Genomic DNA, 15,899 nt, shown 5'->3' on the forward strand with positions numbered 1-15,899 from the left:
CTAACTTTTATTAATAAAAATATGTCAAGGCCAGTTGTGTTGGCTCACACCTGTAATCCCAGCACTTTGGGAGGCCAGCGCAGGTGGTTCACTTGAGGTCAGGAGTTCTTCACCAGCCTGGCTGGCCAACATAATGAAACCCTGTCTCTACTAAAAATACAAAAATTAGCCAGGCATGGTGCGCATGCCTGTAATCCCAGCTACTTGGGGGACTGAGGCAGAAGAATCGCTGAAACCCGGGAGGCAGAGGCTGCAGTGAGCTGAGATTGTGCCACTGCACTCCTGCCCGGGCAAGAGAGCGAGACTCTGTCTCAAAAAAAAACCAAAAAAAAATAAAAAACAACAACAACAAAAAACATGTCAAATGACAAACAAGGAACCATATTTTATAATTAATAAAAAATTGGAAGAGGCTTTAATACATGATTTTCTTATAACTGCCTACTTATATGCCAACATAATCCTTAAGAATACTAGATGATGAAAGGATATCATTCTGATTTGTTTCTGGTTTAATACTGTAGCCTTCTTCATCTACATCAGGAATGTTCTAAGGGAAAAAGAAAAAAAAATTATAATGACAACTCCAATGTACAAAATTATTAGAGATTATCAAAGTAGCCTCAGGTATTACTAAGGAACCAAACCACTTCTCAGATATCAACAGGTTAACGAAATGATGAACACCGAAGAAAAATTACATCCTTTTAGTTAATTAGCTTCAAATCACACTCCATGCTTTGGCTACCTGAAAGAGGAAAGACCTGCAAAATGAAACAGGAGAAACACAACTCATAATTTCAGGGCAAGAAATCACTGAGGTGGGGACCAATTCAGATTGCTCAAAATCTACAGTTTCTGTTATAAATGAGGAAGAATAAGTTAGTTTAAAAAGTACATGTGATTCGAAAGCTATTATCAAGCTAAATATTCTTATTGCTATAAGCTGTATGGAAATATAAGATCTAGCACCTCCTTATGCAGTTTAAGTCTGGGTGAACTAGTAAAACTAAGACAAACCATCAATGTCTGCCAACATGCCATAAAGAGTGACAACCAGACACCATGTGTGTCATGAGAGAGGCAGCCCTGACAAAATAAAACAAGACCAAAAAAAACTTGAACCTAGATCTGATCAAGCCTCTAGATCCAAATGCCAATTTAAATAATATAAAGAAATAAAACATAATACAGTATGGCAATATAATTGGCAAAATCCAGACTAAAGGAAACTATAAAACAAACCACTTAGTCTTGCCAATAAAAACACAGAAAGCGGGCCGGGTGCGGCGGCTCACGCCTGTAGTTCCAGCACTTTCGGAGGCTGAAGCGGGTGGATCATGAGGTCAAGAGATCAAGATCATCCTGGCCAAAATGGTGAAACTCCATCTCTACTAAAAATACAAAAATTAGCTGGGCATGGTGGTGCATGCTTGTAATCCCAGTTACTCTGGAGGCTGAGGCTGGAGACTTGCTTGAACCCAGGAGGCAGAGGTTGCAGTCAGCCGAGATCACGCCACTGCACTCCAGCCTGGCAAAAGAGCGAGCTCTGTCAAAATAAAAAATAAAAATAAAAAAAAGCAGAAAGCTAAATAGAGAGGGAGGGAGGGAAGGGGAACCTGTAGATCAAGAGAGACTTAAGACATATCAACAAATTCAAACAAAGCATAATAAAATGGACATCAAAGATGATAAATACTGAATGGTTATTTCAAAATACTAAGGAGTAATAAATTATTTCTAGATGTGATGATATTGTGATTATGTTTTAAAGATATATATGATGTATCGCTTCTCGGCCTTTTGGCTAAGATCAAGTGTAAAGATATATATAATGTAAATTCAGATGAAATTATAATATTCTAGAATTTGGGCAGAGGAAATGGATGGGCAGGATTGGCTGGGGCAAGCTGCTGCGGCTGACTGATGAGACCCCAACATAAGAGACCATGATGGTATTTATATGTATATGTATATGTATGTATATATCTATGTGTATATATATGTATATGTGTGTATACACACACACACACACACACAATTTGTTTAGAATTCTTCAAAATAAAAAGATAAAAATAATCTAGCTGGGAGTATTAAAAACAGCAGAAGTTGCCTAAATATTATAACTCAGAAATTAGTTTTAATGCATTTTAACAGCTTCAAGAAGGGGTTTTCTGGTCACATCATAAAATTCCCGTAAGTTGAAAGAACACTGCAAACAAGGAGAAATAACATACACAAAGACAAAGAAAGATAAACAAACATTCAGTTCAGGTGTTCAGAAAAAGGTTTTTTTCAAGTTAAAGAAAACTGGGCATGCCTAAAAGCAGAAGAGGAGCCAATAAATACTACAGATATAACAAATATGTGAGATAAAATGAGAACAAGGTACTCTAAGAGTCAAGAAAAAACAGGATAAGACAAAAAGGCCCCTCCCTGTTCCTCAAGGACTAGGAAAAAATAAAAGGAAGAAAACGGGTATTTGGGTAGGAATGCCAGCAGCTTTGTGGACAACAAATTTTTCATTCAAATCCTCAAAGTAAAGAAATAAAAGGTTAAGACTACGTGTATCTTGGGGTGTGGTGTGGTGAAGCAAAAGGACTGAGAGTGTAAATATAAACCATAAGCAAAAAACAAACAAAATGAGAAATAAAAGACTACCAAGAAAATTAAAACTACATTAAGACAGCAAATTCATAAGCTTGAAAATATACTCTGTTAGTGAAGCTGCGGGGGAAAGGCATATTCATACTTTGTGGGTATTAATACAAATTGGCACAACCCCTACAGAGAAAAATTCAGCAATGTGTAACAAAACTACATATATATTCACTCTTTTACCCAGGAATCCCATTTCTAGAAATTTACCATGAAGACACAGCTCCAACTACTTAAAAATACATATGCACAAGGTTATTCATTGAAGATTATTTATAACCTGTAATTATTAGAAATTACCTAAATGTCCAAGCACAGCTGAATAAACTATGGTACATACACAAAATGGGTAAAGCCATTCCTCCATATCTGCAGGTTCGGTTTCAGTATTTGCATGTATTCAACCAACCGCAGATTGAAAATATTTTTATTTTATTTATTTAGTTTGGCCCAATCTCAATTTACTGCAACCTCCACCTCCTGCAGTGATTCTCCTTCCTCAGCCTCCCTAACAGCTGGGATTACAGGCGCCTACCACCACACCCAGAAAATTTTTGTATTTTTAATAGACACAGGGTGTCCCTATATTGGCCAGGCTGGTCTCGAACTCCTGGCCTCAGTTGATCTGCTCACCTCGGCCCCCCAAAGTGTTGGGATTACAGGCATGACCCACTGTGCCTGGCAAAAATATTTAAAAAAAATAAAAAATAAGCAGATTGTGGTAGCTCATGCCTGTAACCCCAGTTCTTCAGGAGGCTGAGGCAGGAAGATTGCTTGAGCCCAGGAGTTCGAGACCAGCAGTAGAGCTGGCAATATAGTCAGATCTCATCTCTACAAAAAATTAAAACATCAGCTGAGCATAGAGGCATACACCTGCAGCCCAGCTACTAGGGATCTGAGGTGGGAGGATCGCTTAAGCCTGGGAGGTAGAGGTTGCAGTGAGCCCAGATGGTGCCAGTACACTCCAGCCTAGGCAACAGAGCAAGACTCTGTCTCGAAATAAATAAATAAATAAAAAATAAAAATACACAAAACATGAATCTTTAAAAAACACAGTAAAACAACTATTTACAATATCCATTTACATTGTATTAGGTATTATAAGTAGTCTAGAGATGACTTAAAGTATGACTTAAAGGATATGTGTGGGTTATATATAAACACTATGACAGTTTATGTAAGGGACTTGAGCATTCAGTGATTCTGGTATCCTCAGGGGGTTCTAGAACCAATCCTGCAAGGACACTGAGGAACAATTATACTATGTAGCTGTTAAAAAAAAAAAAAAGGAAAAAAGTTTCTATGAACTAATATGGAGTGATTGCCAGGAAATACTGCTAATTTTTAAAAAGCCAAGTAGTAAAGAACATATATAGTATTATAACTTTTAAGTAAGAAGGGCAAATAAGAACACAAACATACATCTGCTTATCTTTGTTTAAAAAAAAAAAACTACAGAAAGGATAATTAGAACACAATAAAGTTGGTTACCTACAAGGAAGGGCAATGGGGTAGAAGGGACACAGGAAAGAGGTACACTTCTCTGAATGTGTTTTTGTGGTTAGATAATGGAATATTTGAAATTTTGGGGCAACATATACTTAAGTATTTAGAGACAAAGGGCCAGAATATATTTAATTTGTGCTCAAATGGATCAGAAAAAATATTATACACATATAAACACATGCACAAACAGAGAGAGAATGCAAATGTGACAAAAATAAAGGGCATACAAGTGTTCTTCGTATTATTTCATTCTTGCAATTTTGTAAGTTAGAAATGATTTCCAAATTTCAAAAAAATTTTAATGGAAAGAAAAGGCTGCCAAGGAATTGCAGCAAAAATCCTTTTACTGGTAAGGTATTCTGTTCTTCTAATCACTTTCTAAAGCTCAGCAAGAAAGATATGAAGAACTGTGAAGGCAGGCACAACACAAGGTTAGGGAGAACTGAGGGCAGCATTTATGTGACTATCACTTCCAGACTAAATAAACAGTCTAATGTAGCTAGCAGTGAGTTAACAGATGGAATTAAAAACTAGAAATAAAAAACCTAATGTAGGGTGAAGAGCAGATTCCATGGATAAAAAGATGACAAAGGCCATATTTTTAACACTGAAGGTAGAGCCCTTCCTTTCTACTGCTTGCTAATATGCAAATATCACTTTAAAATACTTTAAAAATAAGGAAACTTTGCTAATTGTGAATCTTTTAGAAATCAGAATGAAAGGTTTTTTCAAAATACTTTGTCCCCATTCCAAGTACCCTAAAAACACACCAGGTATTTAGTCTCCCAGAGGTTCTATCTCAAATTTAACAATGGACTACTTTAAATTTGTTTAGAATACACCATTTGTTTAGAGAATACACTATATGCACAATGTAATAATTTAATAATACCAAGCTGTTTTCTATATGGCTGAGTAAGCAGCTTTTGGACCAACCTCCTGTAGACTACAACGATAAATTCTGATCAAAACATCAACAGGCCAGGCACGGTGGCTCAGGCCTATAATCCCAGCATTTTGGGGGGGTCAAACAGGAGGATCACTTGAGGCCGAGAGTTCAAGACCAACCTGCTCAATACAGCAAGACCTTGTCTCTACTCAAAAATAAAAAAATTAGCTGGGTATGGTGGCACATGCCTGTAGTCCTAGCTACTTGGAAGGCTCAGGCAGGAAGGATCACTTGAGCCAAGGAGTTCAAGGCTGTGGTAAGCTAGGATTGTGCTACCGCACTCCAGCCTGGGCCACAGATCAAGAACCTAGCTCTATTAAAAACAAAACAAAAAAACCACCATAAACAACTATCTGGAGGTAATGGAAAATGACCTAGAGCACCAACTAAAATCACTCTACGAAGTGATTCACTGAAAAACTCTATAAAGTCACAATGTAATTCTAAAAAAGGATTCAAATAACCTACAGAAAGGCAAGAAAAAAGCAAAATGAAACAAAAAACAGAGGAACAAACAAAACAAAAAACGGCAATCTTAAAATCTGACAATATCATTACATATAAATGGTCCAAATATATCAATTAAAAGGCAGAGATTGGCAGAATGGATTTTTAAAAACATAATCGAACTATCTGCTGTCTATAAGAAACTCACTTCAAATATAACAATACAGTTAGGTTGAAAGAAAAAGGATATCTCCCTCTCCCTCTCCCTCTCCCTCTCCCCTTTCCACGGTCTCCCTCTCATGCTGAGCCAAAGCTGGACTGTACTGCTGCCATCTCGGCTCACTGCAACCTCCCTGCCTGATTCTCCTGCCTCACCCTGCCGAGCGCCTGTTGCAGGCTCACGCCGCCACGCCTGACTGGTTTTGGTGGAGACGGGGTTTCGCTGTGTTGGCCAGGCCAGTCTCCAGCCCCTAACCGCAAGTGATCCGCCAGCCTCGGCCTCCCGAGGTGCCGGGATTGCAGACGGAGTCTCGTTCACTCAGTGCTCAATGGTGCCCAGGCTGGAGTGCAGTGGTGTGATCTCGGCTCGCTACAACCTCCACCTCCCAGCCGCCTGCCTTGGCCTCCCAAAGTGCCGAGATTGCAGCCTCTGCCCGGCCGCCACCCCGTCTGGGAAGTGAGGAGCGTCTCTGCCTGGCCGCCCATTGTCTGGGATGTGAGGAGCCCCTCTGCCTGGCTGCCCAGTCTGGAAAGTGAGGAGCATCTCCGCCCGGCCACCATCCCATCTAGGAAGTGAGGAGCACCTCTTCCTGGCCGCCATCACATCTAGGAAGTAAGGAGCGTCTCTGCCCAGCCGCCCATCGTCTGAGATGTGGCGAGCACCTCTGCCCCGCCGCCCTGTCTGGGATGTGAGGAGCACCTCTGCCCGGCCGTGACCCCGTCTGGGAGGTGAGGAGCATCTCTGCCCGGCCACCCTGTCTGAGAAGTGAGGAGACCCTCTGCCCGGCAACCGCCCCGTCTGAGAAGTGAGGAGCCCCTCCGCCCGGCAGCCGCCCCGTCTGAGAAGTGAGGAGCCTCTCTGCCCGGCAGCCACCCCGTCTGGGAAGTGAGGAGCGTCTCTGCCCGGCAGCCACCCCGTCCGGGAGGGAGGTGGGGGGGGTCAGCCCCCAGCCAGGCCAGCCGCCCCGTCCGGGAGGGAGGTGGGGGGATCAGCCCCCAGCCAGGCCAGCCGCCCCGTCCGGGAGGGAGGTGGGGGAGGGGGGGTCAGCACCCCGCCCAGCCAGCCGCCTCATCTGGGAGGGAGGTGGGGGGGGGTCAGCCCCCCGCCCGGCCAGCCGCCCTGTCCGGGAGGGAGGTGGGGCGGGTCAGCCCCCCACCCGGCCAGCTGCCCCGTCCGGGAGGTGAGGGGCACCTCTGCCCGGCTGCCCCTACTGGGAAGTGAGGAGCCCCTCTGCCAGGCCAGCCGCCCCGTCCGGGAGGGAGGTGGAGGGGTCAGCCCCCCGCCCGGCCAGCCACCCCGTCTGGGAGGGAGGTGGGGGGATCAGCCGCCCCGTCCGGGAGGTGAGGGGCGCCTCTGCCCGGCCGCCCCTACTGGGAAGTGAGGAGCCCCTCTGCCCGGCCACCACCCCGTCTGGGAGGTGTGCCCAACAGCTCATTGAGAACGGGCCAGGATGACAATGGCGGCTTTGTGGAATAGAAAGGCGGGAAAGGTGGGGAAAAGATTGAGAAATCGGATGGTTGCCGTGTCTGCGTAGAAAGAAGTAGGCATGGGAGACTTTTCATTTTGTTCTGTACTAAGAAAACTTCTTCTGCCTTGGGATCCTGTTGATCTGTGACCTTACCCCCAACCCTGTGCTCTCTGAAACATGTGCTGTGTCCACTCAGGGTTAAATGGATTAAGGGCGGTGCAAGATGTGCTTTGTTAAACCGATGCTTGAAGGCAGAATGCTCGTGAAGAGTCATCACCACTCCCTAATCTCAAGTACCCAGGGACACAAACACTGCGGAAGGCCGCAGGGTCCTCTGCCTAGGAAAACCAGAGACCTATGTTCACTTGTTTATCTGCTGACCTTCCCTCCACTATTGTCCTATAACCCTGCCAAATCCCCCCCTGTGAGAAACACCCAAGAATTATCAATAAAATAAATAAATAAATAAATAAAAGAAAAAGGATGGAAACAATTATACTAGGCAAACATGAATAATAACAAAGGGGAAAAGAGGCTGTCTTTATGTTAGATAAAGTAGATTTCATAAAGAAAATTATCAGGGTCAGAGAGGAACATTATGTCCACACAAAAACCTGTACACAATTGTTCATAGTAACTTTATTTCTAATAGCCAAAAATTGAAAAACAACCAAAATGTCCTACAATGGGTGAGTGGTTAAACAAACTTTAGTACATCCAAAACAGGGACTACTACTCAGCAATAAAAAATAAACTATTCATATGTACCACAACCTGGATACATCTCCAAAGAACTGTGCTGAGTGGAAAAAAGCCAATCTCAAAAGCATACATATTGTATGATTTCACTTACAGAACAACCTTGAATTGACAAAATTATAGGAATGAAGAAAAGGTTAATGGTTGCCAGAAGTTAAGGAAGGCGTAAGGAAAAGTGGCTGTAAAAGGGCAACCAACATGAGAGATTGTTGTGCTAATGAAAATGTCCTGTTTTGATTGAATTAGTGTCAATATTTCAGTTGTGATACTACATGACAGTTTTGTAAAATCTTAGTGTCAGGAAGAAGGGGTAACAAGTACACAGTACTGTTACATACACCATCTTTGCAACCTTCTATGCATCTTTATTTCAAAATAAAAAGTTTTTCTTAAAAGCAGTGATTCTCAGTGTACTATCTTTTTACTGCTAGAACTATGCACAGAAACCTGATATTAATAAAAACGTACACATTACCTGTGTTCATCTTTACCCATTCAATCCATGATTTCTATATTAGGGCCCATACAGCTGGAGTGAAGCCCTAGGTCAAAAGCTGTATGAACAAGAATAGAACAGGCAACTTCACCCATCAATCTTAAAGGCAGTTGTTTACTCTGGCTAAAGTAGTGGTGGCAATTTAAAAAATATATACCAGAATGGAGCTCAAGAGTCAATGAAATGTTTCTTAATTTCTGTTTGGAATGTGGACATAGGCCAAAACCAAAAAAAAAAAAAAAAAAGAAAGAAAAAGAAAAAAGAAAAAAAGAGCAATTACACTTCCTTGGCCAACTTTCAAAAGATGCAGTTGCTAAAAATAATTTTTTAAATTACATAGATAGACCTTTAAAGAAAGGAATAAGAAATGAACAATAATTTCCCTACCATGATAGCCTATTGATGTTTTAAAAAATAATTAGTAAGAGGAAGTCATGAATAGGCCGTAAGTTATTATTTATAGGCTACAAATAAAAGAAAATAACAAGTCTGGATAACATAGTGAGACATTGCCTCTACTAAAAATGAAAAAACATAGCCAGGCATGGTGGCATATGCCTGTGTTCCCAGCTACTCAGGAGGCTGGAATGGGAGGAATGCCTGAGCCTGGGAGGTAGAGGCTGAAGTGAGCTATGATCGCTGCCACTGCACTCCAGCCTGGGTGACTATATTCGTCTGTTCTCACATCGCTATCAAGAACTATCTGAGACTGGGTAATTTATAAAGAAAAGAAGTTTAATCGGTTCACAGTTCTACAGGCTGTACAGGAAGCATGGCTAGGGAGGCCTCAGGAAACTTACAATCATGGTGGAAGGCAAAGAGGAAGGAAGCATATCTTACATGGCCAAAGTAAGAGGAAGAGAGTGAAGGGGGAGATGCTACACACTTTCAAACAACAAGTGAGAACTCACTTACTGTCACGAGAACAGCGAGGGGGAGATCTATCCCCTGACCCAATTGCCTCCCACCAATCCCTTCCTCCAACACTGGGGATTACAATTTGACAACAGATTTGGGCAGAGACACAAATCCAAGTCACATCAGCCACAGAGCAAGACCCCATCTCAAAATAAAATAAGTAAAAACAAGTCTCCTTTCTCTACTGATCACTGTAATTCTTGGCCCCAAAGGTATCCACAAGTAAAGTATCTTGTAACTCATTCTTCTAAAATAAAGATAATACATATATCCACATATTTATATCTTATTTTTAAAACAACAATCACTTAAAATATCATACTTGCTTTTATTAAGTTCTTTCCACATCAGCAGACACAGATCAATTTAATCCTTTATAACATCTATTACCCCACCAATTTATTTAACCAGTTCCCATTTTGATGGATGCTTTGGTGTTTCCAGTTTTTTGCTAATATAAACAATGTTGAAATAAATATCTATTTATCACTTTCTATATATGCATGAATCTTGATCAAGTGTGTCTGCGTGTGTACATACATATATACTTTATATATGTGTGTATATGTATACACACACATATACACACTAATACAATGTGTGTGTGTGTGTGTATGTGTGTGTGTAAAGTTTTGTTACTATAACTGTAACAGTAAATTCCTAGCAGGGAGATGGCATGGTCAAAAATGAACTCACATTTCTTACTTGGGGCAATACTGCCAAACTATCCACAAGACAGACGGTATCAATTTACATTCCTACCAACAGTATGAGCATATCAAAATCTTTGTTGGCCAGGAACAGTGGTTCACACCTGTAATCCCAGCACTCTGGGAGACTGAAGCAGGAAAATGGCTTGAAGCCAGGAGTTCAAGACCAGCCTGGGCAACACAACCCCAACTCTACCAGAAAAAAAAGGTTTAAGAAATCAGCTGGGCATGGTGACATGTGCCTGTAGTCCTAGCTACATGGGAGGCTGAGGCAAGATGATTGCTTGAGCCCAGGAGTTCATGGTTACAGTGAGCTATGATCACACAACGGCACTCAAGCCTGAGCAACAGAGTGAGACCTTGTTTCTAAATTAAAAAACAAAAAATTAAATTGAAAAGAAATTTGCCAATATGATTAGACACTAGAGTAAATTCATTCTAATTTCCACCAGAAGAACACCACTATTTTGAGCAATATTTATTATGGTTATCACTTTTATTTCTTTTTATGAAAATTGACCATTTTTATCCTATGCCCTTTTCCTACTAGGCACCCACTTAATTTCTGTATTGAGTTGCATATAAACTTTATAAATGAAAGCAATTAACCCCTGTCACGTCTTGCAAAGATGCTCTGCCAGTTTGTCTCCAATGATTCAAATCCTTTTATAACGTATTTTTTCTAGTTTTATATATTTTTCATTTCTACACAGTCAAATTTATCAATCACTTCTTATTCAGTATTAGAATTCTGTATTCTTTTGTATTCTGGATAAGTACTAAGTAAAGTTCAAAATTGGATAATATTGATCATTATAAAATAGTATCAGTTACTGAATTAAAAATGTTTTATTTAAAGGGAATATATGTAAACTAAAACATGAAGTATTAAAGTTGTATTTAATTTTACATCATCAATTTAATGCTACAAATAATTCAGAAATAAAATGCATAAAAATAATGCAGAAATAAAATGAGTACTAAAGTTAATGCCAAACACATCTGCTGCTTTTCATTAATTAGTTAACCAAGGGTATCAAACAGAGTAACCAAGTGGTAAGGTAAACATTGTAACTCCAAAAATACACTGATGGTTTTAACCCCATAACTCATTATAAGTCTATTTCTTATTTTTCATATAAATTTGTTAACAAATCATAATTGTATTTTAAGGCCAAAATATAAAACAAAATACTAATTTTATCTTAGTTAAGTAACATAAAACACAGTGTTTCACAAAATATTTTTAGTTATTTTGGTACACTATGATGCTGTAAAAGATCAAAATGTTTTTGGATCAAAGGAAACAATAGTTACGCAGGTAAGAACAATAAGCAAAGGACAGAGATTGTTTGAATCCCCTATACTTATCAACATGAACGGTATCTAATGAACAGTTTTGAAAAATATGTCCGTCTACACATTACTTAACAGCATTTGGTAAATATACTCTCTCACTGTAACCAAAGGGAGCTCCATTTGATGTCTTCTTTAATTACACATAAAGAAATACATTTAATCAAGAAATATAAGCAACCTTTCTTTAAAATAAAACAAAAAGCACAGAAAAGTACTGACCATGGTTCTTGTTGCTGTTATTTCTAAAATGACAAGCTCTTAAATGAACTCAAATGCATGCACAATGTTGTATTTTAATAGAGCTAAGAATAAATTAGTAAGAACACCACATTTTAAAATATACAGATTTGATTTCTGGCATGTTTCCCAAGAAAAAAACAGAATGATATGGCACCACTCCAATTTTAAAAGTAAAATGTCCACTCTTCAAAGGTGGTTAGAAATACTTTCTATTTAATAGGAAAGCATCTGGCAATGTAAATCCAAAAATGCATCTGTAAAATAATTTTAATAGTGAATTTACAATATGATGGTGCTTTTCTTTGAAAGACTGGTAACAACTTAACTCAAATATGTTAGGTTTGTCCTAATGAAAATAACTAATTTAAATTGTTTATATCAAAGTTAAATCTACTTACCAATGAATCTGCATCAGGACATTCCCTATTAAAACAAAATATCAGAAATACTCAATAATTAGAATTGTCTGCTAATTATGCTTGTTTAAAGTATTTACTTTGGTACTTAAATATAGCTTTTATTTAAACTCTACAAAAAATATTCAGAGAAATCAAACCATGAAGATTAAAACATACCAAATTATTTTAAAATTCAAAAAAGGCATTCTTATACCCATACCACCTGACAAAATAAAAAACAAACAGCTTACAAGTATTCCTTTTTTTCTAACAGCTTACATTATGCTTTGAGAGCTTATAAATATTCAAAAACCTATTTTGAAAAATAATTCTTTTCCATGAATATACTCACACATCAAGAAAGCTGTCAGTCCTACAAGGCTTTCTAATGACTTTTCATTCAAGTAAAGCAAGTTAAAAAAATGTCCTTAAAGAAGAAAGCTTGACTTTAAAAAAAAGTCAGTATTAAGTAGCAAGTAGTCTGAAAACCCAAAACTACTGGAAAAAATACAATTTTTAAACACTTCAGTTTCATTTGAAGTACTTTCCATAACTTAGTAGATACAAAAGTTAAAGCTAGTTTTTTCCAAATATACTGAGTAGACTTCCAGTTGGATAACTTTCTTATGTAATGTAATATGTAGTTGAGAACTGAAATTCTATCATTTAACTGATAAACAAGTATTGAATTTGCATATACACTAGTGAAAAGTATTATTTAAAATGTAAAACTATGTTTATGTTTATAAAGAAGACCTAAATATGTACAACTAAGGACAGTGAGGTCATTAAAAATGAGGTTAGAAGAATTTCCATGTATGCACTCTAAAATAAATTCATAAACAAAAATTAAGAGCGCAGACTTAAAAGGTTTTTGGACCTCTGACTTGTGACAGTTAATGCACACAAAGCAGGCTGAGCATCCCTAATCCAAAAATCTGAAATCCAAAGTGCTCCAAAATCTGAGAGTTTTTGAACACTAACAGGATGCTCAAACAAAATGTTCATTGGAACATTCTGGCTTTGGGATTTTCGGTTTAGGAATACTCAACTGGATGTATTCTGCAAATATTTCAAAATCCAAAAAAATCTGAAATCCAAAACACTTCTGGTCTCAAGCATTTCAAAGGATACGCAATGTGTGTCAAAATCTTATACAAACAGATAAACGCCATTTATCCAAATACTAAGCAAACACCAGAAGAATCTACAAAATTGAAGAATTTTCTTAAAGGAAAATAGGATAAAACAGACTGAAAAAATTAAAAAGGAGGAAGATGACTACATTGCTCTTAATCCAAAACGAAGTACCAAAGAGACAGGGTAAATGCAAACCCCAGGTGACTTTCTTTCTTCTTCTTTTTTTTTCTTTTTTTCTCTGACACAGTCTCATTCTGTCACCCAGGCTAGATGGAGTTCAGTGGCATCATCTCGGCTCACTGCAACTTCGGCCTTCCAGGTTCAAGCAATTCTCCAGCCTCAGCCTCTCAAGTAGCCGGGATTACAGGTGTGTACCACCACACCTGGCTAATTTTTGTATTTTTAGTAGAGATAGGGTTTCACAATGTTGGCCAGGCTGGTCTTGAACTCCTGACCTCAAGTAATCCACCCTCCTTGGCCTCCCAAAATGCTGGGTTTACAGGCATGAGCCACCGGGCCTGGCCCCCCAGGTGACTTTTTATCCACTTAAAAGTCATTTAAAATTGCACATTTTGAAATACAGCTTCCTTACTGGTAGATGAGAAACATTATATTTTTCTAAACTTATGCATAATCTGAAGAAATGTTCCAGAAAAGGCATAATAATAATAATCCAATCCTTCTAGAGAATCAAATTAATCAAGATGTTAGAACATTTCTACTTTCTTCTTTTTTTAAAAAAGATGCAGTTTGAACATAAAAGGAAGTGTTAAAGTTCCAAAGAGTTTATTCTCTGGCTTTAGGCCAAAACACTCCAGTCATTGGGGTAAAGTACTTATCTGTTTGCCCTCACAGTGGGCTGTATGACACCTGCAGATGAAGCTCCAGGAAGAGGAATTTCTGAAAAGGGCCTGTCTCCCACAATTACTAGCATCTCAAAAGCCTTCAGGCTATGAAGAGGCATGCCAAGAGCCTCTGGCATTTCAGGCAAAGTGAATTCTAACATTTTTTCCTGCCAAGAAGTTTGAAAGAAGGTGATGATGGTACAGTGGTTTAAGCACTGGCTTTCTGCTCTACTATTGCCATTGGTTAAAAAACAAAAACAAAAAACCACCCTAAGTGGCTTAATATCATATTGGGAAATTATTGATAAGGAAAACTGTTTTAAAAACCTGGTTAAAAAATACTATAAGCTCCCTACATGAACAGTAATGAAACCTATACATTATAAAAATAATTTAAGGCCATGATTCTTTACAATATAGCCACTAACAGATGAACTAGATATATTTTAAACATTTACTTACTAATCAATTGATCAGATTTCAATATGTATTGCTAATATTATAAAAATAGATTAGGTTTCACCCCCTTAAAAATATACCCTTCATAAATGCTCAAGAAAGACATTTGCAGAAGATTTGATAACTATAGATATAGATGACTTTGCAATTGGTCTTGATTTGTTAACCAAATACTACTTGGGAGAGGGGAAGAGACAGTCATTTAAAATGAAAGAAATTCTAGGAAACTCAAATAGAAATATAACTAGGTAGAAAGCAAGAATACCCAAAGCACAAACTGTTCTCTTATGTTAAAAATATGAGTGCCCATCAAATATTAAATCTCATGAGAATTCCTTTGATTATGCTAGGGAAGCTGGGTTTTTAAACTAATTTTCAGTCAATGTTGGTGGGTCAACAAATTTTTTTGTTGTTTTGACTCAAGACTTTTGATCGGTGTCTCCTCAATCTAAATGGACTGAGTAATCATTGAAAGAAAGATTCCTTTAATTCTAGTTTGTCTCTGAATAATCACGGCTCAAAGATTCTTAACCCCAGGTATACATTAGGAATCAAAGGGGCTGCTTAAAACAAAAAAGAGCAAAACCTATGTTGAGGTTTCATGCTGAGAGAATCTGATTTAATTGATCTGAGGTGGGACCTGGCATAGGTGTATTTATTTTAATTTCCCAGGTAGTTCTAATGTGTAGCCAAAGTAAAAAACAAACAAACAAACAAAAACTTTAGTTAGCTAATCTAAACTCAATTTCTTACATGTTTATTATATATTCTTTGTATATTAATTTTTTATTTTTAAAAGAAGGTAAATCAGGCCGGACGCGTGGCTCAGGCCTGTAATCCCAGCAATTTGGGAAGCTGAGGCGGGTGGTTCACCTGAGGTCAGGAGTTCGCGACCAGCCTGGCCAATATGGTGAAACCCTGTCTCTACTAAAAATACAAAAAATTAGCCAGATGTGGTGGTGGGCGCCGTAATTCCAGCTACTTGGGAGGCTGAGGTAGGAGGAGAATCGCTTGAACCTGGGAGGTGGAGAATGCAGTAAGCCAAGATCGCGCCATTGCACTCCAACCTGGGCAACAACAGTGAAACTCCATCTCAAAAAAAAAAAAGAAGGTAAATCAGACTTATAAGTGGACCAAATATTCCATCTAAAAATGATGACCTAGTATAAATGGTAAAATGTTAGGGCTTTTCTCTCCCCTATTTAACATTTTCCATCAATGTATGTATAGGTATCACCATGTGCCTGTACACTTAGAATTGTCTAGAAGGATTTTCATCAAATAGTTGACCAGAGATTTTCTCTTAGGCATTAAGACTTTGATGAAT

The 15,899-nt window shown here is 38.6% G+C and overlaps 1 protein-coding gene across 4 annotated transcripts in view; it reads right to left on the bottom strand.

Annotated features, from left to right (window-relative positions):
• The window catches only part of FCHO2 (FCH and mu domain containing endocytic adaptor 2), a 136,184-nt gene that overhangs the window by 38,618 nt on the left and 81,667 nt on the right, over positions 1 to 15,899 (bottom strand). For all 4 annotated transcript variants that reach the window (XM_054684294.2, XM_054684296.2, XM_054684295.2 and 1 more), the window contains 2 exons: positions 12,129 to 12,153; positions 490 to 550 (listed from right to left, as the gene is read on the bottom strand). In XM_054684294.2, coding sequence (XP_054540269.1) covers positions 490 to 550; positions 12,129 to 12,153 — 86 coding nt within the window. The remainder of the gene's footprint in view (positions 1 to 489; positions 551 to 12,128; positions 12,154 to 15,899) is intronic.

This window comes from Pan troglodytes, chromosome 4 (genome assembly GCF_028858775.2).
Source record: "Pan troglodytes isolate AG18354 chromosome 4, NHGRI_mPanTro3-v2.0_pri, whole genome shotgun sequence".
Lineage (NCBI taxonomy): Eukaryota > Metazoa > Chordata > Mammalia > Primates > Hominidae > Pan > Pan troglodytes.